Source organism: Periophthalmus magnuspinnatus, chromosome 21 (genome assembly GCF_009829125.3).
Source record: "Periophthalmus magnuspinnatus isolate fPerMag1 chromosome 21, fPerMag1.2.pri, whole genome shotgun sequence".
NCBI classification, from domain to species: domain Eukaryota; kingdom Metazoa; phylum Chordata; class Actinopteri; order Gobiiformes; family Gobiidae; genus Periophthalmus; species Periophthalmus magnuspinnatus.
In genome coordinates, this window is record NC_047146.1 from 12,147,756 (window position 1) to 12,170,454 (window position 22,699).

At 39.8% G+C, this 22,699-nt stretch overlaps 2 protein-coding genes across 4 annotated transcripts; one reads left to right on the plus strand and one right to left on the minus strand.

Moving 5' to 3' along the window:
• Window positions 1-858: 858 nt before the first annotated feature.
• On the minus strand, window positions 859-13,860 carry marchf4b (membrane associated ring-CH-type finger 4b). 3 transcript variants are annotated; one of them, XM_033986866.2, is made up of 5 exons: window positions 13,637-13,860; window positions 12,674-13,319; window positions 4,860-5,015; window positions 3,825-4,017; window positions 859-1,373 (listed from the first exon to the last, which is right to left on the minus strand). In XM_033986866.2, exons 2-5 carry the CDS (start codon window positions 13,055-13,057, stop codon window positions 955-957), a joined length of 1,152 nt encoding a protein of 383 aa, XP_033842757.1. In that variant the 5' UTR covers window positions 13,058-13,319; window positions 13,637-13,860; the 3' UTR covers window positions 859-954. The 3 variants fall into 3 exon arrangements, with proteins under 3 accessions (XP_033842757.1, XP_055086736.1, XP_033842759.1); XM_055230761.1 differs by having other exon boundaries at window positions 865-1,373; window positions 13,738-13,854; XM_033986868.2 differs by having other exon boundaries at window positions 865-1,373; window positions 13,670-13,854.
• A 1,548-nt stretch (window positions 13,861-15,408) lies between these two features.
• Window positions 15,409-22,649, plus strand: smarcal1 (SWI/SNF related, matrix associated, actin dependent regulator of chromatin, subfamily a-like 1). The gene is made up of 17 exons (XM_033986865.2): window positions 15,409-16,105; window positions 16,176-16,524; window positions 16,767-16,817; window positions 16,928-17,188; window positions 17,278-17,328; window positions 17,428-17,611; window positions 17,704-17,854; window positions 18,114-18,275; window positions 18,363-18,428; window positions 18,730-18,870; window positions 19,772-19,990; window positions 20,268-20,338; window positions 20,451-20,553; window positions 21,010-21,192; window positions 21,724-21,824; window positions 21,965-22,061; window positions 22,187-22,649. The coding sequence occupies exons 1-17, from the start codon at window positions 15,773-15,775 to the stop codon at window positions 22,382-22,384; spliced, it is 2,721 nt and encodes a 906-aa protein (XP_033842756.1). The 5' UTR covers window positions 15,409-15,772; the 3' UTR covers window positions 22,385-22,649.
• The last annotated feature ends 50 nt before the right edge of the window (window positions 22,650-22,699 follow it).

Genomic DNA, 22,699 nt, shown 5'->3' on the forward strand with positions numbered 1-22,699 from the left:
AGAACCGCTCTCATGTTGCTGTGCAGGGCTATTGCTTTAAAATCAGCATGAACATCATTTATACTTGATGTATTTTTATGTTAAGAGAAAAAAGCTTAAAGGCATCCACTTGTTTTCACACTGGGATTGGGTTTGACTTATGCTTGTAACGCATAATATTAGATAATTGGATTCTGGAATGATTTTAAGCAAGTGCGTCCAAATGAACAACTGCGGCGCTCTGACTTAATGCTACACCCCTGCACAACATGGAGCTGGTAAAAAGGGCTTGGCATAAATGAGTCTCCACCAAAATCTTCTTTTCTTCCTCCTCCAACATCTGAGCTTGAATACCCTTTGGGATAAAACTGATCTTTCAAGAAGCAAGAGTTGCAGAGGCATCTCAAAAATTGAATGGGAGGCAGGGAGAGAGGATAGATCATTGGCTTTGTGAGTTAAAGATGAACATGGACCAGGGGCTAATAGACAGACGCTCACTCCAAAGAGGAAACAGGACTTTTGGGGGGTGGAAAACAGTGGCAGTCAATTAACTGAAGATATTTTGATATTTTTTCTGTTAATGCTTGCAATTAAAGGGTGGGTGTGTGCCCTGTACTCTCACTGGTTTTGGTTGTGAGTTTTCAGATCAGACAGAGTCCTTTGTGATAGGATGTTTAGTTATCTGCGGAGCAAATCATTTCTCATAAAAATGTTAAGTTTTGCTTCTTGCCAATTGTGACCATTCCAATTGTGATTTCAACTTAATTTTGATAAATCTACAGCCCCATTTCAAACAAAAATCTATGTTTTTGTTAATTCCCAAACAAAACCCATTCAGATCACATCTGCAAATCAAACAACTTTGACTTTTATTCAATCCATGTAAGGACATCAGAGATGCAATGTGAACAAACAAGACATGTACTGATCCAAAGCAGTCCATTGGGAGCATGTGGCTGATTTGTAAATGTCCCCTCACACTGTGGTGACCCTCATGACCAGCTCCCGTGTGCTGTGGCTGGGCTGGCTGCTGCGGGGCTCTGTCTGTCGCAGATGGCTGAGGAGATGGAGAATGCTGTAAGGACAGTGCTCAGGGACCACACTGCCATTGGTGGTGTCAGTGTGTGCTTCAAGTCCTGCCCCAGCCGTGACCACTGTGGTGGAGGTGGAGCCCGCGGCTGTAGAGGCCACCACCATGAGCGAGGAGGTGGAGTGGGACACGCCCACCCCAGTCTGAAAGCCAGCCTGTCTGGGCTGAGTCCTGTCTACAGTCACCTCCTTCAGCTCCTCACTGTCCAGAGACTTGTCATAGTTCAGCACCTTCCACTGCTGGTTCACAGCCTGCCACCGGTGGAAGATACGGAAAACTGAAGGGCCCTCGTGTACAATCAGTGCTGCAGAGGAGAGCAACAGTTAGTAAGCCAGTGGTAACAGGAAGTCAGTCAGTATTTCCTGTTTACTTTCTGTGTGTTGTCATTGACCAAGTTTGGGACAATCCTCACAGTTTATTTAGACTTGGACTTTATTTAGACATGACTAAAAGGTTCAAGAAATGCACATCAACCTTACTGCTGTAAGGTCTTTGCTGCTATAAAAACCTGAATCATTTCAAATTGTCTGATTCTGTATAACGCCTCACCCTAAGATAACTGAGTGAAAGAAAATCTAAGCTTAGGGGTGAGAATCCAGAATATGTTTGTTGTGTTAAATACAGAGGCACGATTTCAAAGATACCTGTCAGTGTCAATATGACACTGGTGTCAAGACTTTCATCATCATAAAGCAGTATATGTTTTAAACCTTGACTGTGTAAAACGCATACTGCTTTAAAAATATTTTGACAAATAATCTATCAACAAAGAATAATGACAAAGCACAGGGGTAATTACAGTGGCTGATTCGCCCAGATGACGTCCATGTCACAAGCTCATCAGTCATATCAGTCATAGATTGGGGTCAAGAAGGGGACTTAATTAGCCTCCTGAAGAAATTCAATAGCATCTTATCACAGTTTAAAATTACATATTGATCCAAGAGCAATGAACTTTGAAAAATAAAATATTCATAAGGCACATTCAACTACAAGTAGGCCTAATATTAGAATGTGGGTATGTAACAATATTACAACATAAGAAATACAGAATATAACGTTTCATATAATCAAGTTTGAAAATATCCAAGGATTACTTATAGCAATATAAGGCATCAAAACTGTATTCTTTGGAACGATAAAATGGTCACGGATCAGGTGTACCAGAGGGGTCAGGAATCAAGCAGACATTGTGACAGTCCCAGGGCTGACCTTTTCAAAATATTAAGCTCAGTTCCACTTCTATATCCTCAATATGCAGCCTGTTCAAAGATGCAAAGGTCAAGTCAGACTCAATAAACTCAGTATGTTTCAATGGCTTATGGTTTTATGCATGACCATACGCTCCCTGCCACATTATTAGGAACATTTCCTCCAATACTGAGAGCCTGGACAGTACACACCCTCACTCAGATTATTTAGGTTTCTTATAGTACTATATTACATAATATATATATATACAAAATTAGTTACTACAATATTAGCCTGTTTTTAAAAAACATTTTTTTTATTGTTCTTCAAATTCTTCATACTTCAAATGTAAAAAGAAATTAAGATTTTAACCCCCAAAAGAAATCCTAATTTAGCCTTGTTTTGGTCTCAACATTTGGTTTGATCTGATTTGTAAATTAGGGAGTTTGCATTAATTTATTTGAACGTAGTGTGTGAAAAAATATTATCACAAATGTATGTTCGCAATATTAAACATAGTAATTAAAAATATTTGTTTCTCATATAGTGAAGACCTAGTTTAAGATTAAAATAACATCACTCGACAAATGCAAAATGTACCCTTACTAACAGGTGATAATGTAGTGATATTATGTGTTATTCACCTCACCTGTCAGATTCACAATGTTATGCTTGAGCTATTGGGTGATAAATGAGTCTACACCAACACTGAATGAAATGAGTCATCTTTCCTATTGGCAGCAAAAAACACTGTCTTCACTTCAGTGCCCCTCTCCAACCTTGTTTTCAGATAAGTGGACGTCCGGCCTTTGCTCTTAAATGTCTGCGAGGTGACAAGTTAATCTGTGTAAAGTGCGGAGCAAAAGACTCCACAGCCAATCCGAACAACTGCACCGGGCATGCTCACCCTCCTGTCTGCTGCCATGACAGTCACTGCTTTCCTAATGTGAGATGCCTTCACCAAAAGTCTGCAGGGCCCCGGTTCCAGAAGAGGGCTGCCTGCTCAAAGCTCAGAGACCACACACATCAGAGTCCACAAAAAACTCCACTCACCACCCATTGTTTTTCTCAAGTCAATGGGCTGTGCAAGGTTCAGCTGAGCAATGTGTTTTTTTTAAAGAAAGAGATAGAGAGAGATTATATAGAAAACTGTTGCATTTGAGCTCTTAATTCACCATTTACCAGAATGATCTTAAAAGTTATATGTGTAAGATTTGTCATAAACATTAGCCCGCTTATCTATGCAGTCAGCTACGACATAAACGTGCATAATGCTGAATTTACTGATAACAATTGTAATACAGATTTGTTCACAGTTACAAAGAAATTTCACTTGATGTTAAATTAAAGTGTGACATGTAATCAATTATTTACCCCTCTTTTGGTCAGATCATAGCATAGTATTATGTTCAGTAGAAAATGTGTTTGCCATAAATACTACATGTTGAAGATGGGATGTTTTTGTTCTATTGATTCTATTGATTATTAGTAGGTAAGACTTCAAAATGCATTGTACTGGTTTGAATTCTTTGTCACAGTCAATAGGTAAAAAGTCCAGTCTTACCGATGCAGACTACATCCATGAAGCCGTACATGCCGTAGCAGATCTGGAACAGCAGGTCCTGCCGTTGCCAGCGTGCCGACGGACTGAACGATGACCACACCAACCACGAGATACTAGCCATGAGGAACAAGGACCCCAAGATGGCTGCTGCGATCTGCACTTTCTCTATCACTGTCAGGGAGATGGCTTGCCACTAAATGAAAAAAAAAACCAAAAAAACAATAGAATCAGTGAGAAACTTCTATAATTTTTTTCTTTTCTGAACCATGTTGTGAATTTTAATTTAGTATCTTGGCTATTAGGGTTTGCTGCCATGTACTATTAGAGCCTATTTAATTTGGCACCAGTGGTGTATATGCCACAATCAATGGTAATAATCTTTATTTGAAAAGTGCCATTTAATTATTTACATTCAAAGTTAGTCAGGCTGATCTTAAACATACTTCAACATAGAACAGAGAGCTTGTTATAGAGGCCACAATCAAAAGGTTTATTCACACAACAGTATTTAATCAATCCACAGAATAAAAATAAAACTCTAATAAGGAATTTAGCTTAACTTATTTGTACTTCTGACAATAAAAAGCTAACATTTTTAAATTATAGGTGTCTAAAATAATAGCACCAATGGAATATTTTTCTTTATTCATCATCAAAGGAGGAGAGTGTGCAAGCTGTATTTGAGGAGACTTGCTGTTTAACATAATAATAAGAATGACGAGAAAAAAGTTAAACTACATATTTAATACTAGAACAATTTAGCATGTAACGATGTCCAAAGGTCACCACTGGTTGTTCAAAGCCTATTCTCCTCAGGCACAGCACACAAGAGTACAGCACAGTTAGTTGATAGGTCAAACTTTGTATTACATTTACACTAAAGGAGATGACAGTAAAATGACATATAAAGTTCTTGTATGCTTTTTTGTTTTAAAAAAAAAAAAAAAAGTCCAGATGTACCATGACTCATAATCCCCACTCACACTCTAATTGTTCTGGCAATGCGTCTGGAGATGTCACTTGTGGTAGCCTTACCTGGAGTGGGTTCTTGGTGCTGATGGCAATGACCTGATACTTGTAGTAGCACAGCTCACACGCCCACGATCCTCTCTCACTGATCCATTTGATGAGGCAGGGCTGGTGAGTACAGCGGACAGACCCACTGCAGCGGCATGGGCTCAGGAGCTCCCCCTACGGGCAAGAGGCAGAGTCACAACCACTCAGTGTTAGCCTTGTCCCAAAGCAACAAACTCACAAAAACTGTCCTATTTTTGTTTTTGTATCTTGCTTGAATTACAATGTGCTGTGCTGCTATAGGACTGCCTCCATAATGCCTGCTTATGCCCACAGTTTTGACAAAAGCACAAACACTAGTGCAAAAACAGGTGCCTAGAGCAATTACTGCCAATTCTCTCAACTTCTCACCCCCCGCTGAAAACCAATTTGACATGCATTGTATTGTGGGTTACAACATGCATATCATTTTTGTGGCTGTTCCTTTCGTGCTAGCTTATTGATTTTCTGAGAGCTTTGCATGTGCTGTCAAGTGCGAAAATACATTTACTCTCTAAGCATACAGAGAGCACACTGCAAGAATAATATATACACACAACTAGCAAATACCAGCTCGGATTTGAAACCAAAGCTTTGTCAGGCGCTGAGCTGTCAGGTGAGACGCCTTGATTACTTCTGAGGACTGACTCAGCCAATGAACTACTTTGTGGAAATTAATATAGCAAAACACATGTGGCAGTTTATCAAATAATTTTATTTATAAAACAAATAGGCTTGGGTGGTTTTCCATTCATTTAATATGGATGTAATTTTGATTAATGGGTTTAAAATCATGCATTTTTCAACATAAATTCACTGTCCACTTTACTAGGTACACCCCGAGACCAGTGTCCTCATGTTCAAAGCAGGCACAAACCCTGACTGAACCCTGAATTAAAAGTCACTTTTAACAGGATCCTCTCTGTTTTGGCAGATAATGTGCTTATCATGTCATGAACCTCTTAAAATCCCACAGATGGATTTAACATTCAGATATGTTGGCTGAACTTGAATGGCCTTCACAGACATCTCCACAAGAGGATGACGCTTTTCAGTGCATTGTGAACATAATATCCTGTCGCCGTTCTCTTAAAGAGAATAAAAATGCTTTCATTCAACCCAACTTTAAAAATGTTCTTGTTCAGATCACCATGGCCTTAAAGTAAACTCAAATGAGATTTTTACCTTACAAAGCAATGCGCTGGACAAATGAGGGACTTATTTCCATTCACAAAAAACTTTAAAATCATTCAATCAGATTTCTCTAAGTATCAAAGGATAATCAAAATGCAGACAAGACAATCCCTGCGAGTTTGCGGCTGTGGTTTGAGCAAAAGTAGAATCTTAACAAATTCAAAGCGTGCTCTCTTTCTATAGATGTCTCTTCATCTAAAGGGACTGAGCGCTAGGCTGTATTGAATGAAAAGTAAATTAGCTAAGCCCCTGGACAGAAGAACCAGCTCTCTCAGTCACTCCAAGTTAGCCATTGTTACCTGTCTATTCAATATCCCCTCTCCCCCGTCAACCTCCAACATGCCATCCATATTGTAATGAGAAATCCAAAGCGCGGCGAGTGCCTAGATTACTTTCACTGTGGCATTATTGTGCCGGCATGCCTGACAGATGGAGCCCAGAGAGGAAGAATGGAAAAGCGGGCGTATGGGGGACAAAATGGGCTGTATGCAGATGGATGGGGTGGGCGTGGGTTGGCACAGGCACCATGACACTTGTGCTGTGTGTCCAGTGGGAGCACTCGCTGTGACTAGTCCCATCGCAGCTAAGAGATCACCGCGGTTACCAGAGTGCTCCATATCAAAGCCCACGGATACAGGGAGTGATAAGTAAATGTCTTTTTGATCAAACAGCCATGATCATTACCGCCACACAAAGGAACAATGAGCTCTATTGTGTCGGGGTCTGATGACAGGCATTCTGAGAGCATGTGGCGGCACAGATTCACAGCGCCAGGAGTTTTATAAATGTAAAATGCAATTAGCTGAGGCGGAAAGAGAACTCAAAATTTTTATTCAAGTTGCAGCAGTGCTAAAATGTTATATATCAACTACATTATTTCTTGAGCAGTATTGGAAAGACCACTGTTAAATCTATAGCCTACTACTGTAACTGTATAGTGCAGTCCTTGTACTTTGTCTGTTGGGTACTGTTACTACTACTCATGCTGCATGCACTTCTACTTTTACTTGCTGATATCCTGTTTTAGTGCATAATCCTGCTTTAGACTAAATACATGTCCTGAAATGTAGGCAATTTTTCACTTCACAGAATCCTATTTTTAAAACATAAATTACAAGTCTAATAGCAATCACAGTGCTTGTCAGATTTTTTTCCCTATGTAAAGGTATTTAAAGAAATAGAGTAAGTATAGTAGCTTTCCACCACAGGAAATTAGATTTAGCAATTGGTTGGGGCCAGGGATCAATAGCAGTGAACTCTATCAACTCACATGGAACAGGGAGATTGCGGGATTATAAAGCAGCTTCCATAGTAACTCCAATTTTTACAATGGCCCCAACCAATAATAGGCTTGGCCACAGGCGTTTCATTTTTAATGCTACTATATATACCAGGATTATTGCACACATCATTACACAGAGTATGCACTTCAGAGCCATTTAAAGGGGTTAGAGGGGATAATAAGCAATCACTGACTTAATTGATTTACCTATAATCATTTTATACACATTTGTAGCAGTACCATGACATTCCGACATCGTCTCACTGTGTCTTCTCCATCTAACCCCGTCTTTCACAATACATCCATAAATCCCATCTCTTTTAGGTAGCTCCAAAATTGGCATCCTGTTCTTATGTCCAAATTATCATTTCTACCTCTATAATTGATTATTTTTGACAAGCATTGTAATTTAATTAGCAATGTATGGTTTAAACTCAAGATCCCTTTAAGAGCTTACATTTTAAACTAGTCCAGGAGAATCAACGTCAGAGAAGATTCAAATTTGAGCAAGGATTTTTACATAATAGATAGGACTGTTGTTTTCAGAAGATTTTTTGTAACTTTTATCATTTTCTTTGCTAATAATGATTAGTGCTATTTCAATTTGATTGCAATTAATCTGTCCTTTCCACACACTCAAATCTCAATTTTCTCCAGTGCTGCTATGTCTCTTCAGCAGATATACAACATTTGTGGTTGCATAATATTCTAGTTAGTAAATATCCAATTCAACTCAAAACATACAGACTGAGATATCATTTTACAGCTTTCCAGTACCATACCGTATATATTATGTTATATAACTTGTTTATATGCACAAACAGCTGATAAGACATCACCAAGTACAAAATAGACACAGCAGAGCCAGAGAGGAAAAATGGTGCTTAGCTGGCCCCTGAAGGCTTCTCATTGTGGTGCAGACAAACGCAGTGTACGAGTGCATTATCTGTGCCATGATTTAGGGAGAAAACACTACATTTCCTCTCAGTGATGCTGGGACAGTGGCAGCAGAGGCCCCAAAGGGCACTTCATAATCCTCCATGACACTTTGGGTAAAAGGGCTTTTTATACTCCAGTGTCAATGATTGCTGTGTAACTGTACAGTATGCTGCCACAGACAGGAAAGTTTTTCTTTAAGTCAAGTTTAATTCTAGGCCTCGTGTACAATACAATTTTTGAAGTGTGATTTACTCTTGCAGAAAATAAGGATCAAAATCTTATGATACTATAAACCTGAGACACCTAAGCAAATTTTTCCCCCAAAAAATTAATAATTTTAAATAACATATGACCTGTAATTTTTGAAAAGCAAAGAGACACAATTAATGCACATTTAAAAAGTCTGTTAGTAACTTAGAAATTATTCATCTGTCTTTTATCAAATGTCAAAATAGTAATTATAGTAACAGGCCCAGTGGAAACAATAGGCACTGAGCAATTATCACTCAAAATCAAAAGTGTGATTTTCCTAATGACAACAGCTTGATAACCTAATAATAGCTTTTGTAATGGGAAGGCATCTTCTAGGCAGAATTGATTATATATATATTGTATATATATATATATATATATATATATATATATATATATAAAATGGAATAAAACTCCCAAGCAAAAATCTAATTTTTTAGATCACAGTCAAATAAAATGTAAGCTTGTGTGTCTTTTAGATTAATGTTAATTGGCATCATAAAATGAGTCAGTGTTGTGTCATATCATCTGTCTAGGCAAGCTTATGATCGAAGGTGTGTATTTCACTTTGCGGTTGTCAAAATAAAATCATTGATACCCAGATATTGATCAAAAGTAAAACTATACTAATTGTGTAAGGATTGATAGTTTTATGGAGTTAATAATAATAATAATAATAATTATTATATTATTGATGCAACTATTATCTTGTGCTTGTGCCTTTACATTGTAAAGACTGGAATCAAAATTGGCATCAGAAACAAGTTTGAAATGTTAGCACAATTTCATTCTAATAAAATACATATATAGTTGCATTTTTGTTATTATTGGCCGACCACCAAAATATAAATGTTGATTTCCTGACTGCTAAATTGTTACAGCAACTATTACCATGTGTATATGAGCACTAGAGGACTATTCACTGCATATTAAATCAGAGTGTAATCATTTTAAACGATCGGGTCAAGCTATAAAAGTCTATTATTTCCTCTGCTTCGCTGTTCCATTTGTATTCCACTACACTGTGTCTTTACCAGGCCAGCCTTGAGATGGAAGTGTTTTGGAGGTGGATTGTCAGATCAGATACCGACACTCTTGGTCAATGTGACATCCCTGAGGCCAGAGCAGAGGAGTGGATAACTAATGTCCCATGGTAGGCCAGCTCTCCCCAGCTATATCATCCCTCCTTTCAGACCGAAATGGGGCCTGTTTACACCTCGCCTGATCCATATTTGGACTTGACCCAAACCTGTGGACAAAGACAAAGGGGAAAAGAACCTGGAGATGGATGGGAGCTTCTGTAATGATAGGATGACATAAAAAAAAAAAATCTAGTGTTATTGACAAGATGCAATTTCTCATGAAAGCATTGATGAGGCAGAGGAAGCCAAGGGAAATACTGCAAAGTTTGAGCTGTGATTTGTATGCACCACCAGAGTGTGTGGACGATGTGTATAGGTTATTAAAAACTACTTCTTTTTCTATACCCAGACCAGCAAGACCCATTCCTTATTAACAGATGTGGGTATGGATTCTCTTCACTCAGTCAAACAGCTTTTCACCAACCTTGATACATTTTTTAGTTATTACTTATACTTATGATATAAATCTACAACTGTAGCTCTTTTCAAACCAAGATAATATTTGCTTTCCAAGTACCACCCAGACTATATAAAGGCTGAAATTAGGGCTAAACATGTTCTAAAATTATTCATTCATGACTTTCAGGCAAATGATTCCTTCCTGATTTGAAGGATCTTGTGAGGACCTTACTCTCATTCAAAAGATATAATTGTTGCCATCAAATCTACATAGAATCTTTACACCTGAAGCCCATGAATACCAAGTCTAAAATGAGACTATGGATACGGTCGTTTTAAAAATGATTACTCAAAGAAGGACGAAAATTTAAAAGATTTGTATCTAAATAAAACAAAGCCTAAACTACAGCGAATAGTAAGAGATTAATTAAGCAACAGTAGTGAACAGGAAAATATAAAATCATATTTACTATATAGGTATACTAGATATTTACTGCGCTTTCTATAGCAGAGCCCTAACAACAGTGGAGTGCCAAGGCGTTCAGCTCATAGCAACACTCTCAAATAAATGTCAGTAATAATTAGTTACTCTGCGATCAAGGGTGGACCCATGCACTAAATTGTGGCTGGCGTAATTAGCTGATAAAACTTTGATGATGTAGACTAAACGGTGTGTAACGACCATAAAATAGGAGATGTTGGGGTGTGGGAAGGCCAAAGACAATTGAAAATACAAAATAAAGGTTTATGCAAATGTAAAGGGTGGCTGGTCTGCACAAAATAGTTTAATGAGATTTTTGATGTGTCCTTACAGAGGCTGTTGTCGAACTGTCTTTCATTGGTCCATTACACATTTTATGAGACAATTATCACCAGTGTACAAAGATCCTGCTCACCATTTGTCTAAAAAAACATATTTGTTCATATTCATTTAAACAGGACAGTTTGTATAGGCTGGATTACTGGCATGATATTGAAAATTAAGATATAAAATTGGAAACCGGTGAAAGAAAGTCTATGTCACCTGTACTGAGAACACCTCCATAGAGAATAGGGCATGTTTTAGCATCTGAGTAAACACTTTCTAGATTATTGTCAACAAAACAGATCAAAATTGACACTTCAGATGCACCATGTTAAAGGAAACAAGGGGTGTCAAAAGTAAGAAAATCTGATACTAGCTGGTACTAAAACTACAAAAGAAACAAGACACTCATTTGAACCAGTATCATAAAGTAACATAAATCACATCAAAAATCTAATCACATAAACAAGACCAAAATTTCCTGAAAAGTCTAAAAAGTCTTTGTATTATCATTGTGGTATCAAAATGGGTATCGAGTATCAACACTATTCCTTAGTACCAAAACCGAGTTTGATATTACACTAAAGGAAACCACTAGAAAAAAATATAATACTATCTTGCCACACACCAGTTCTCCTGGTTTACTTTCCTTATCCCCTTCATCTCCATTACCAACCGCCGAGATGTGACGTGCTCGCCAACGTGTGCTCAAAGACTCTGTCACACAGTGTAACTAATGTCTCTGCAAATTGCTAAGCGCTGGCGTTCCCTGTAACAATTTATTATTTTTTATTGCAGCCCATCTTAGCTGTCGTGTCTCAGATTTTCCTGTCCTGATTGATGCAGTGCCACATTATGATCAATATAGCCCCAAAGGCGTGGGCTGGGGGGTGATTAACTAAAGGCTCTGCCCGTCTGTTCAGCAAACTCTTGTCAGTGTATCTAGGTGGCGTTGGGAAGAGACAGAAGTATTATTTGAATTTTTTTTTTCATGCATGTAATGTGTGAGATGAAACCCTATTTCTGCCCGTAATGAGTTGTAACTGCATCTCAGTGTATCCTCCACACTTGTCAACTATGGGGACAAGGTATTTCATTATCCTCCTACTGGTAGCTATAGCTATCTTTTGCACACAGAGTGCGGAGTTCAGACTCGAGTGGGATTTCTCCAGCTGCAGTACGGCTTCACAAACACCAAAGCAGAGGGGTTCTCTGACCTGGTATTCTGCTCATTATGGGTGGTGTTATGCAGGCAACTGCAAACTGAAGTAGCCTATTCTTGTGAAAATGCAAGAGCACATAGTAATATGTTTTTTCTTTCCACCATTCCATTTAGACAGTCTACTTATAATTTCCAGATAAACCCTCCAAAGCTCACTCTACCAACAGCATGTTCATTACAAACCTGAGACAAAGGTAACTGCAGGTCAGTGTTTTGTTTTCAGGTGCTGGGTCAGTTGTTGCTGCTGTAACAGTTTAGTTGTTCCATCTCATCTGACCTAGGCCAAGTTACACTTGACATTGCGAATTGGTGGATATGAAATTGTTAATATTTCAGAGTTAATAATTGAAAGTGACACACACAGGCCTACTTTTCAATCAATAAGTTTTCTATTTTCTCAAAAGGAACAATTTTAAGGTTGGATGGATTTGGACCCCATGAAAAAGGAGCATGCCTGTCCCTGATAATGAGCACACACGCCACTCTCTGCATTTCCTTGAGAAAAAAGGTTTGCACTTTCCACAGGATTTCTAAGAAGACATTTAGGTGAGTGTTACTCACATGCTCAGGCCCCTGGAAGCAGATCCTGCACACGGGCGTCCTGAAGCCACTCTCGGTGTAGCTGGTGAGGGAGAACCTCTCCTCCAGTTTGCCCTTCGAGCAGTCATCTGAAGAGCTACTGTGACCGCGCAGGGCCGCTGACAGCTCCGCGGCGTCCACCCATACGCCCGCTGGTCCACTGGCTCCCGCTGCGGCCAGGGCGGCTCGGTCCCCCGCCGGCTGTTGCTGGTGGCTCCGTGTTAAAGTGTTATTGTTGTCGGGGACGGTGACGCCTGGCTCATGGCTTGCCGTCGCTTGGCTGCTCATGGGGGCGAGCAGGAGCACCCTCAGGTCACCAAGCAGGACGCAGCAGCGGCTCTTCAGCATGCCCTGGCCGCGCAGCATCAGCCCCTGTCCGGCCACCAGCTCAGAGCACCGCGGAAAGGAGCGGGGAGGTACTGGCGTGTACTGTACGTGACCCCGGCATCAGCAAACACTTGGTGTCGTGACAACCCACACCATCAAGGATATTTGGATTTATTTGTTTATATCCGTTTTCCAAACGCACCGTTTTAATTTCCTCCCAGGGGTATGCAAATCCAATCGACCAATAATTCCAATTGATGCAAACAAGTGTCTGAAGCCATTGGTCTGGACAAACGGAGTGCTAAAAGAACAAAGTTAATGTTAGACTGATGTGAATATGCATTCAAGTAACAAGCTACGGGCCGCTAACTGTGTCCAGTGTCATTTCACCGCTTCAATAGTCTCCTGCTCTGCACATGACCACAGGACTATTACCCAACGTTCAACGGGCTGAGGAGAGCTGCTAATATTGCCTGTAAGTAATCGAATACAATGGGATGAACCTTTTGAAGGAATTTTAAACAGCAAGGATCGACATTAAATCGTCATTGTTACGGAGCTCTAAACGCAGATCAAATAAATGATGGCGTGGCATGTTAAAGGCTAAATTAGTCTTACCTGGCGAGCTACACCAATTGCTATAGGACTCACAGTTTCAGGCTTTTCTCATGGATGCCCAGGCAGACTGCAGGTCGAAAACAAGTCTGTGTGAAGCTTACATCCCAAATGATCGTGTTTCCATTTCCCGGGGACACGCTAAAGGGGTTTAAATCCGTGCGTAAAATCCAGCGCGGGCAGGACGGTCCTGCCGTAGTTGAACGCGGTTTCTCTTGTGATCATTGGCCGTGGAGTCGGTGCTGCAGCTTCAGCCCCATGATTCCTGGGACAGCTCCCAGACGCCACACGTCACCACCGCACAGTGATGCAAGCAGCCAATTCAATAGGCCACTACAAGTAGCCTATGGATTTGAGCGAAGCACTAGACACCGACAAGAGAAAGATGGACCTATACGTCCCGAGTGGGCGCTGCAATGAAGCAGCCTACATAGTAAGACCGGTCTCTTCTACTTGCCACTACTGGTCAGATTAAAAGAAATGTAGATATAGTATATTTTGATTTAAAAAAAATAAAATAAAATAAGCATAGGGCCTACAAGAAAATACAACTTGAAGAGAATCTCCAAAACAAAACTACACTAATCAAGTGCAATGCATCAATGGCATTGGCATGAAAATGCGTCCATAATCATATCACTGCTAAACAGGGACAAAAAAAAAAAAAAAACACTTTCCCATAGAGTTCCATTTGATCGATGCTTATTACAGTGAGGTTAAAAAAATAAATGAATGCTTACCATATGGGGGACAGAAGTAATGTCATAAAGGATAGCTGAAATGAAATTATTGTTAGTGACTGCTGCAGTTTCTCAGTGGTTAGAGGTTGCGTTTAACTCGAAGGTGAAATCTCACCCAGCTCCAATCAGAGCATGCTGTTGTTGTGCCATTGGGCAAGACACATCAATTATCCACCTATGGTGTGTGACAAAGTGGTCATGGTCAGAGTGTGGTCACGTCGAAAGACTTATCAGGATTACAAAGTAATTGTATTGTTATTGTTAAAATACGGTATTTGACACATACGTCCATCTACTTAAAGAAATAACACCCCCTTGGACTAAAAAATTTAATATGGTTCATAAAAGGGACTGTCCAGAAAGCCATGCACCGCAGTACAATTCAAACCACATGATGTTATCGCGTAACAGTAAATCTTCAGTATTCTGAGAGCGTGGTGCAACTTTCTTTATTTATCCAATGGCACTGGTAAAAGAACCACTGGTTAAGTGGCGTAAAAAGAGCTCACTGTTTGCAGAACAAGGAGATTCACTGGACTTCACATATGACAGGCCGCTCAGAAGTTTATAGCCAGATCTGTGGTTGGACTGGTCAAGTTCAGGAGCAGCAGACTTCAGTCAACTGAGGAGAAAGACTGTTCATCTCCTTCTGGGGATTTTCTCTAACCACTCTCAGCAAAATCACTTAAAGGTGCAATATGTAACTTGGTCCATCTGGGCCATCTGGTCGTCTCCATAGGAATGGTATTGCTTTGTCTGGAATGTTCCACAGTATGGCATTCAAATCATCACAAGGCTACGTTACAGGTCAGATCTGTGGAGGGGTGAGTCCGCTTACAGTAAAATGTATTTTGTTTTTGTGCAACAGAAAAGTTCCATAATGTACAGTACCTTTAATGAAGCTCCATGGTCCAAAAGTGTCTAATATAGATCCATGCGTGCATATTAAGAGTTATACATATCTGAACCTTGAAAACACCTCTGCCAAAAAGCTTTTGCATGTGGCATAAAGTGCACGTGCTTTGTTGTTATTCTACGTCACTTCCTGCGCGGCAGAAAGGAAACTACAGCAGCAACTTCACTTTTAGCATTTAGCATGTTTATTCCTGGTTCTTCGCCATACAACAGTCTATACAGGAGTGGACTTTGGCTTTTCTGGACATCGGCTAATGGGATATCCTCGTAACACCCATGTTGTTGACACTTTTTACTTTAAAAACTGTCATTTTCTGCACTGTTGCATATTAGCATGCTGCTAATAGCATTGGACGCTGCTCCTAAGTTAATAACGCGAGCAATACAGAAACAGTCACGTTTAACTGTGTGCACTGTACTGTTTTTATTTCCACGTAGCCCACTTCATATTGAGATCTGATTAGCTTTAGTATCAGAAAACACCATGTCCTTTCAGCTAACGGCAGAGCAGCAGAGAATGATCGAAGAGAACAGGCGCAAAGCTTTGGAGAGGAGAGCGCAAAGACTCGGACAAGCTGCGCCTACGAACAGACTTACCACCAGCGGGTCATCGGTGCAAGTCTTTGAGTGTCACAAACCAAATGGAGCTCCAGTCGGTGTTAAAGAACCTACAGTGCCACTTTCTGGCCCACATCGATTTGTCCCTCCTTTTAAGACGGTCCACAACAGTCACACCAAAGCCCATGTACCTGTCTCTGCATCCGGCCCAACCACACAAAGCAGCCGCAGTATGTCCAGTGCATCTCCTCCCAGAAAGGTGAGATCCCTTATTATATGTAGGCATGTAAAATGTGGGTTCTAATGATTGATTTTGCGTTTTCTTGTAGATACAAATTATTGATGCGCAACCTCAGAATAAAGGTCAACATGTTAGCAGCTCTGTCTTGTCCAGTGGAGGCCTGGCTGTGAATCCGCGACATGCACAGTCAAATGTTGCCTCTAGCAACTCTGAAGATGCAGTGAGCTCTTTTTATAAACCACCCAATAAATCTGCCCCAAATCCTATGGCAAGGCCTGCTTCAGGCTCCACCACTGTAAACCCTGCACCTGCGAAGAGACCTACAATCTCAGTGAGAGCCAAGTGTGTGCCGCACACTGAGGGCCGCTTCAGAGTGGAGGTGGGATTTCATGCAGAACTAATAGCTGTCTTCAAATCCATCCCTTCTAGGAATTTTGGTAAGTAGTTCTTTTAGAGATTTACTCTAATATAATTCTAATAATAATTTGAAAGTAGCACTAGTTTCCATCATGGCAGAGCTATTTATTAATATAGTTAATAATGATTATATTAGGCTAATGGCCAGCCCAACAAGGCAGAATATAGTAGTGGACAATATCCATTAATACTTAACAAAATGACGTAACTTAAACGGGGAAGTCTAGGAAATCACTTACATAAAAATCTTTTTTTTTTTTAGATCCAGCTACAAAAATGTGGAACTTCAGTCTTGAAGATTATCAGCATCTAAGTAAGTATATTTAAAATTAACATGAAAAACAGGTGTGTTATTGTGGGTGTGTGGGTGCCATGTAAAACAGGTACATAAACATTTGTTTTGTACTGCTGTTCCTCTTTTAGTGCGGGATGTAGCGGCCATCACCTCAGTGTCTCTGAGGCCTCTTGAGGGGATGGAAGCACTGGACGTTGAAGTTGCTACGAGCCACGCCAGAAATGGAGCGGCTTTGGGTGCACTCCTGAAACTATGCAGCGGATGGCAGAAACCTAGAGCTACCTTACAGGGCCAGTGTGTCCTCATGTCTCCATCCAAGTTTGAGGTGGACATTGGTTACCATGTGGATGTAATTGCTGCCTTTAAGCAAATGTCAACCAAGAGTTATGGTAATAACTCTTTACTCATCTTTGCTAGTGCACAATAGTTTGGTTTGTGTTCACAATACATTTGCTTATTTGCATTATTTGAATGACAGACATGACAACAAGAAAGTGGAGCTTCTCACTTGAGGATTACAAACCACTGAGTAAATATCAACATGTCCTTTGCTTGTATAACGTATTTCTCTCCTTTTTGTCTGCTTGGATTAGTCACCTTTTCTAAGCCTGTTGTGTTTTTTACTCAGTGGACCTCCTGAGTGGGATAGCAGCCGTGGAGGTGGAGCCTCTTCCTCGGGCAATAATCCAAGCTTTCTCTGCCAGGTTTGAAGGGCCTCAGGCCAGGTCTGTAGCTATCCCTGAGGCAGACCTTTCCAACATTGACCCCATACTCACCACAAGCCTTATGCCCTTTCAGAGGCTTGGAGTCAAGTATGTGCTGTTAGATCACTTTGTACTACTATGAATCATATATTTCATATCAACAAAAGAATGTCAGCTTAACTTTTTTGTGTATATCAAAGTTTTGCAGTGTCGAAAGAGGGTCGGCTTCTCCTGGCTGATGACATGGGTTTGGGAAAGACCATACAAGCCATTTGCATAGCTGCTTACTACAAAAGTGAATGGCCTTTACTGGTAGTGGCTCCTTCCTCAGTCCGATTTACATGGGCCGAGGTAAATCAGTTTAGTGGAAGATATTTAAACACTCTTCTCTATCTCCCATCCAATCAAAGAGTAGGACTCTATTTTTATCATGAGCTTCTAGAATGAATCTATTTTGTAGAATATAGAATGACTTTGCTACTTTTTTATTACTCAATATAATGTTTCAGTCAAGGTTTTGTATATATTCTAGATATAGTTAAATGAAAGGATTAAATAAACAATGTCATGTGGTAAGTCTCATAAAATTAACTGCCCTGGTCACTTACAGGCCTTCAAGCACTGGCTGCCCTCCCTGAGGCCTGAGAACATTAATGTAGTGGTAAAAGCCAAAGACGATGTCCGCTCTGGTTTAGTCAACATCATCAGTTATGACCTCCTGAGCCGAATAGACAAACTAAATCCCAGAAATCCCTTTAAGGTTCTCATCATGGTGAGTTAGTGCGCACTTCATCTGTTCCTACATGCATTATGAGCAGATTTATCTCAACTTTTTTCACATTTATGATGTGTATTGCAGGATGAATCCCATTTTCTAAAAAACATTAAGACCGCGCGTTGTAAAGCGGCGCTTCCACTGCTCAAGGTATTTTTCCTGTTTGTATACTTTTTTGTTTGTATACTACTACATATTTTTCGTTGTAATAGACACTGTTTATCATATTAACATTTACACATTTTTAAAGACCTTCTCTTATTATGAAAATGGTGAGAAGCAAAACTTTATTTCATATTTTTCACACAAAGAATCTAGATATTTGCAGTGTGTCACCCAGTGTATCCCAGGTGCAGGTATGCCCCAGCAGTGATAACACATCCCGTTGTTTGGTTGGGTGCTTTTTAATTTCTTGCTCTGTCATCATCATCAGTCTCTTTTCAATCCTCAGGCAGCAAAGAGAGTCGTTCTTCTGTCTGGGACCCCAGCCATGTCCAGGCCTGCTGAGCTTTACACCCAGATCCTGGCTGTCAGACCCACACTTTTCCCACGCTTTCACGACTTCGGGCTGAGATACTGTGCTGCCAAACAGGTACCTGCGCTTATCCACAAAAAGGTCATATAAGGTATTAGTTTAATAATATGTAATACAAATTTCCCTTCTATAATGTTTTCATAAATTCTTTCTTCAGTAATACTAATAAGACACACCCATCATACATTGAGTGCCAAGTCAACTAAATGATAATATATAGTTAGAGCAAATGTATGTAACTTTTATATGTTAAATTTAATAAACTTGACTTGAGTCCCCAAATATGAGGTAAACATTTTCAAACCAAATATTGCTTTTGCTGATAACAATTCTAATGCTAATTTCTTCTTAGTTACAACAACATTGGGCTCAATGTCCCATTTATTTATGTTATAATTTTGGGTTTGGTTAAACCTAAAAGAACTCTCTGATCACTACCTAAACCTCAGCACTTGCAGTCAGTCATTAATCAGTGCTAGTGCAGCATATGAGTAAATTCTGGAAGTGTTGAGCTTTCACTTGAGGCATGGCCTGTTAATTTACTGAGGAAACTTGTATATGCACTCTATTTGCAAGTTCAGGCACTGGCAACTTAAGTTGTACTTTTTTTTTTTTAAACAGTAAAGCTACATTATGGCTGATATTGCTCTACCGTTTTTGAAGCCACATACTTAGACACGCTGCAGATACAGTAGGGAGTTCTCTGTAGTTCAGGATTCCCTAAGTTCAAGCTTAATAAAATAACGTGGAACACAGTATTTTAAAATGTGGCAGCAGTGGATGCAGACTCACATACGTTTATGCTAACACCAACCTCAAAGAACAAATCTGCATAACATAAAACACTCAAAATCCTCCAGAGTCGATCCTCTCAGTTCACGTTTTCTTTTGCCACTGTCTGTCCATGCATTTCCCAATTTCCTTTCTTGTGCGTCTGCCTTGATCCCCTCCTCTTCAGATGAACTGGGGCTGGGACTACTCAGGCTCGTCTAATCTGGGCGAGCTAAAGCTGCTGCTGGAGGAGTATCTGATGCTGCGGCGCCTCAAGTCAGAAGTCCTGTCTCAGCTGCCTGCCAAACAGCGTAAGGTGGTGACAATTACCATTGACGGGATCAGCACCCGCACCAAAGCCGCGCTGTCTGCTGCCGCCAAGGAGCTGGCAAAGGGGCATCGCAATGTGAGTTACAGATTCTTCGCACAGCCCAAGAAAGCAGTAATATCCCTTGATAATATGAGAAATAATGAGTTCTGAAAAAGATGGTCGAGGTGAAATTATGGTTTTTGCAAAAGGGAAAGTCTTCTAAGGTTTCAGTGGTTGGGAGTGCACTAGAATGACCAAGGGATTTGAATGAGTTGCATAATCACACTGTTCCCCTGAGTAATGGCAGCCTTATTGAATCAAACAGAATCTCCTGTCAATTCTTATCTTGTGCTCTTTCTTATCTCTTTCCCAGAAAATAGAGGAGAAGGAAGCACTGCTTGTTTTCTATAACTACACGGCTGAAGCAAAGCTACAAGCCATCATGTATGTACTGTCAGTTCCCCTCAATATCAGTCCAATCAGCTTTTATGGCTATATGTTTGTGAAATGTACACCACAACATTTATATACATAATTTACAATGTTTTGTTTGCAGGGAGTACGTCACAGACATGCTCGAGTGTGGGAGGGAGAAATTTCTGGTCTTTGCACATCACAAGTTGGTCCTGGATCATATCACTGCAGAACTGACAAAAAAGGTGAATAGGGTTATTATAGCCACGTATTTGTTGCAGTTAAAAACCCCACTGCCTTCGAGCAATCTAAAAAATTCAAAACCCCATTAACAAATTAAATCAAACTTAAAAGGGGCTTAGTATAATGGGAAATTTCCATTTCTGCAGAGTTCTATATGCATCCCCGCTATTATACTGTTTTTATATTTTATAAACATATATTTCTATAATTCCACTGTGAAAACCTTATATTCAAGTTGTTTTATTATTGCCTATGAAACCAGCATGTTTAAGAGGTCTAATTTGACTTTTTAATGATAATGGTAAAAGCAGCACTTCTTCCCTTGTGTTGGGAGCACATGTAATATTAATGATTATTACTGCTGAATTATACTGTCAAATAAAAATTAGTCATTGCAGTGTTGAAGGTGTATTGCTGATCAGAAGAGAGCACTTTTAATGTTGATGTATTTTCTTTAGAACGTGAGTTTCATCCGTATTGACGGGACAACTCCCTCAGCAGAGCGGCAGCAGCTGTGTGAGACGTTTCAACACTCCACTAAGCCCTATGTGGCAGTGCTGTCTATTACCGCCGCCAACATGGGTCTGACTTTACACGCTGCTGACCTGGTTATCTTCGCTGAGCTGTTTTGGAACCCTGGGGTAGGTTTTAACAAAGTTCCTCCTATGTGCTCTAGACTCTCCTTGGGGCTGATCATTGGTATGGCAGACCAAGAGTGTGCTGCTGACGCTTTATTACAGAAGTAAGTGGAACAGAAAAAAAACTGCAGGATTCAGAACACAGCCAAGCCAGACATCCCTTTTCTTAAATGCAGTCTGGTCTTTGTCAATTCAACTTTGATTTCCTGAGTGTGGAATGAATCAAAACAGACTAAAGTGAATGACAGTGGCTAGACATTTGTTAATAGAAACCGCACAAAATATTTTAAATAACCGGTTACAACTTCTAAAATAGCCCAAAAGCCAGGATATTTCTTCAAAGTAATTGCAACACATTTTCTAGGAATGTGGGCTTTCTTAAGATTCTTATAAAGTATGAATGTAATTTTCCTGTTTCATTTCTTATGAATGACTTCATTCATTTCACATCCAAACTCTCACAGAACATTATTACTCTACAATGAAACAGCTCATGATAAGGATTACTGTGACAGATTTTGCATTTTGCTGCAGGTCCTCATTCAGGCGGAGGATAGGGTGCATCGAATTGGACAAACCTGCAATGTGAACATTCACTACCTGGTTGCCAAGGGAACAGCTGATGACCACCTTTGGTATGTATGCATCAATGGCAGATACTTTGCTACTACTCACCCTGTACTTATCTTCACATTTGTCAGTCACTGAGCTCATACATGGACTGTAACTTAGTACTCAGTTTGAAGTGTGATACATTGATTTTATTCCTGTACAGGCCGCTTATTCAGGAGAAAATGAATGTCTTGGAGCAGGTTGGTCTGTCAGAGTCAAATCTCTCAGAAAATGCAATCAGCTCGAGCTTCCACTCAAAAGTAAGTACAGACCTACTGATATAGCTATATAAGTTATAAGTCTTTCCACTGTTTGACTTCGAGAATAGTTTTGAAACACTTAGATAACTTTTGGATATATTTCAAATCGATATTGTTTTTTAAAGGATCCAAATCAGAGAAACATCATGGAAATGTTTCAGAGATCATTCACTGCTGAAGATGATATAGATGAAGCTCTCTTAGTAGAAGCTGCTAATGAATGGGACGGCACCACACCTGCTGAGAAAAGCTCCAACAACCATTCTTGTCTGGCCACACAAAATACTACCAAAAGAAGCATTGGGGACTATTTCAGTCGATAACAAACACTGACTACATATAAATGACAGTATCTATAGTTCCAAGTTCTATTTTATTTCCCTATAATTTTCAAATATCATGACGTTCTGTTGTAAAAATGAGTACATGTAAAGCGATACATTAATAAAAAGGATTTCTTTTACAAAGCAAAAATAAATCCCTGACTCTAGAGGCTGTCTTTCCATGAATTATTAATACTCCCTAGCAGAGCGGCATACAGCATGTGGTCACAGGGCATTCAAACCACCACAAATCTATGAAGTCTATTTTATTACCACATTTATTGCATAATTCGGATATTGTTTCTGTTTTGTCAG

Excerpts from the sequence above, each read along its gene's own strand:
- marchf4b (XM_033986866.2), bottom strand. The coding sequence starts at position 13,057 with ATGCTGCGCGGCCAGGGCATGCTGAAGAGCCGCTGCTGCGTCCTGCTT. Across the intron at positions 5,016-12,673 it reads GCTTCCAGGGGCCTGAGCAT|GGGGAGCTCCTGAGCCCATG; the intron begins GTGAGTAACACT and ends TCTTGCCCGTAG. Across the intron at positions 1,374-3,824 it reads CATGGATGTAGTCTGCATCG|CACTGATTGTACACGAGGGC; the intron begins GTAAGACTGGAC and ends TCTCCTCTGCAG.
- smarcal1 (XM_033986865.2), top strand. The coding sequence starts at position 15,773 with ATGTCCTTTCAGCTAACGGCAGAGCAGCAGAGAATGATCGAAGAGAAC. Across the intron at positions 18,429-18,729 it reads CGGCGCTTCCACTGCTCAAG|GCAGCAAAGAGAGTCGTTCT; the intron begins GTATTTTTCCTG and ends TTCAATCCTCAG. Across the intron at positions 21,193-21,723 it reads AGCTGTTTTGGAACCCTGGG|GTCCTCATTCAGGCGGAGGA; the intron begins GTAGGTTTTAAC and ends ATTTTGCTGCAG.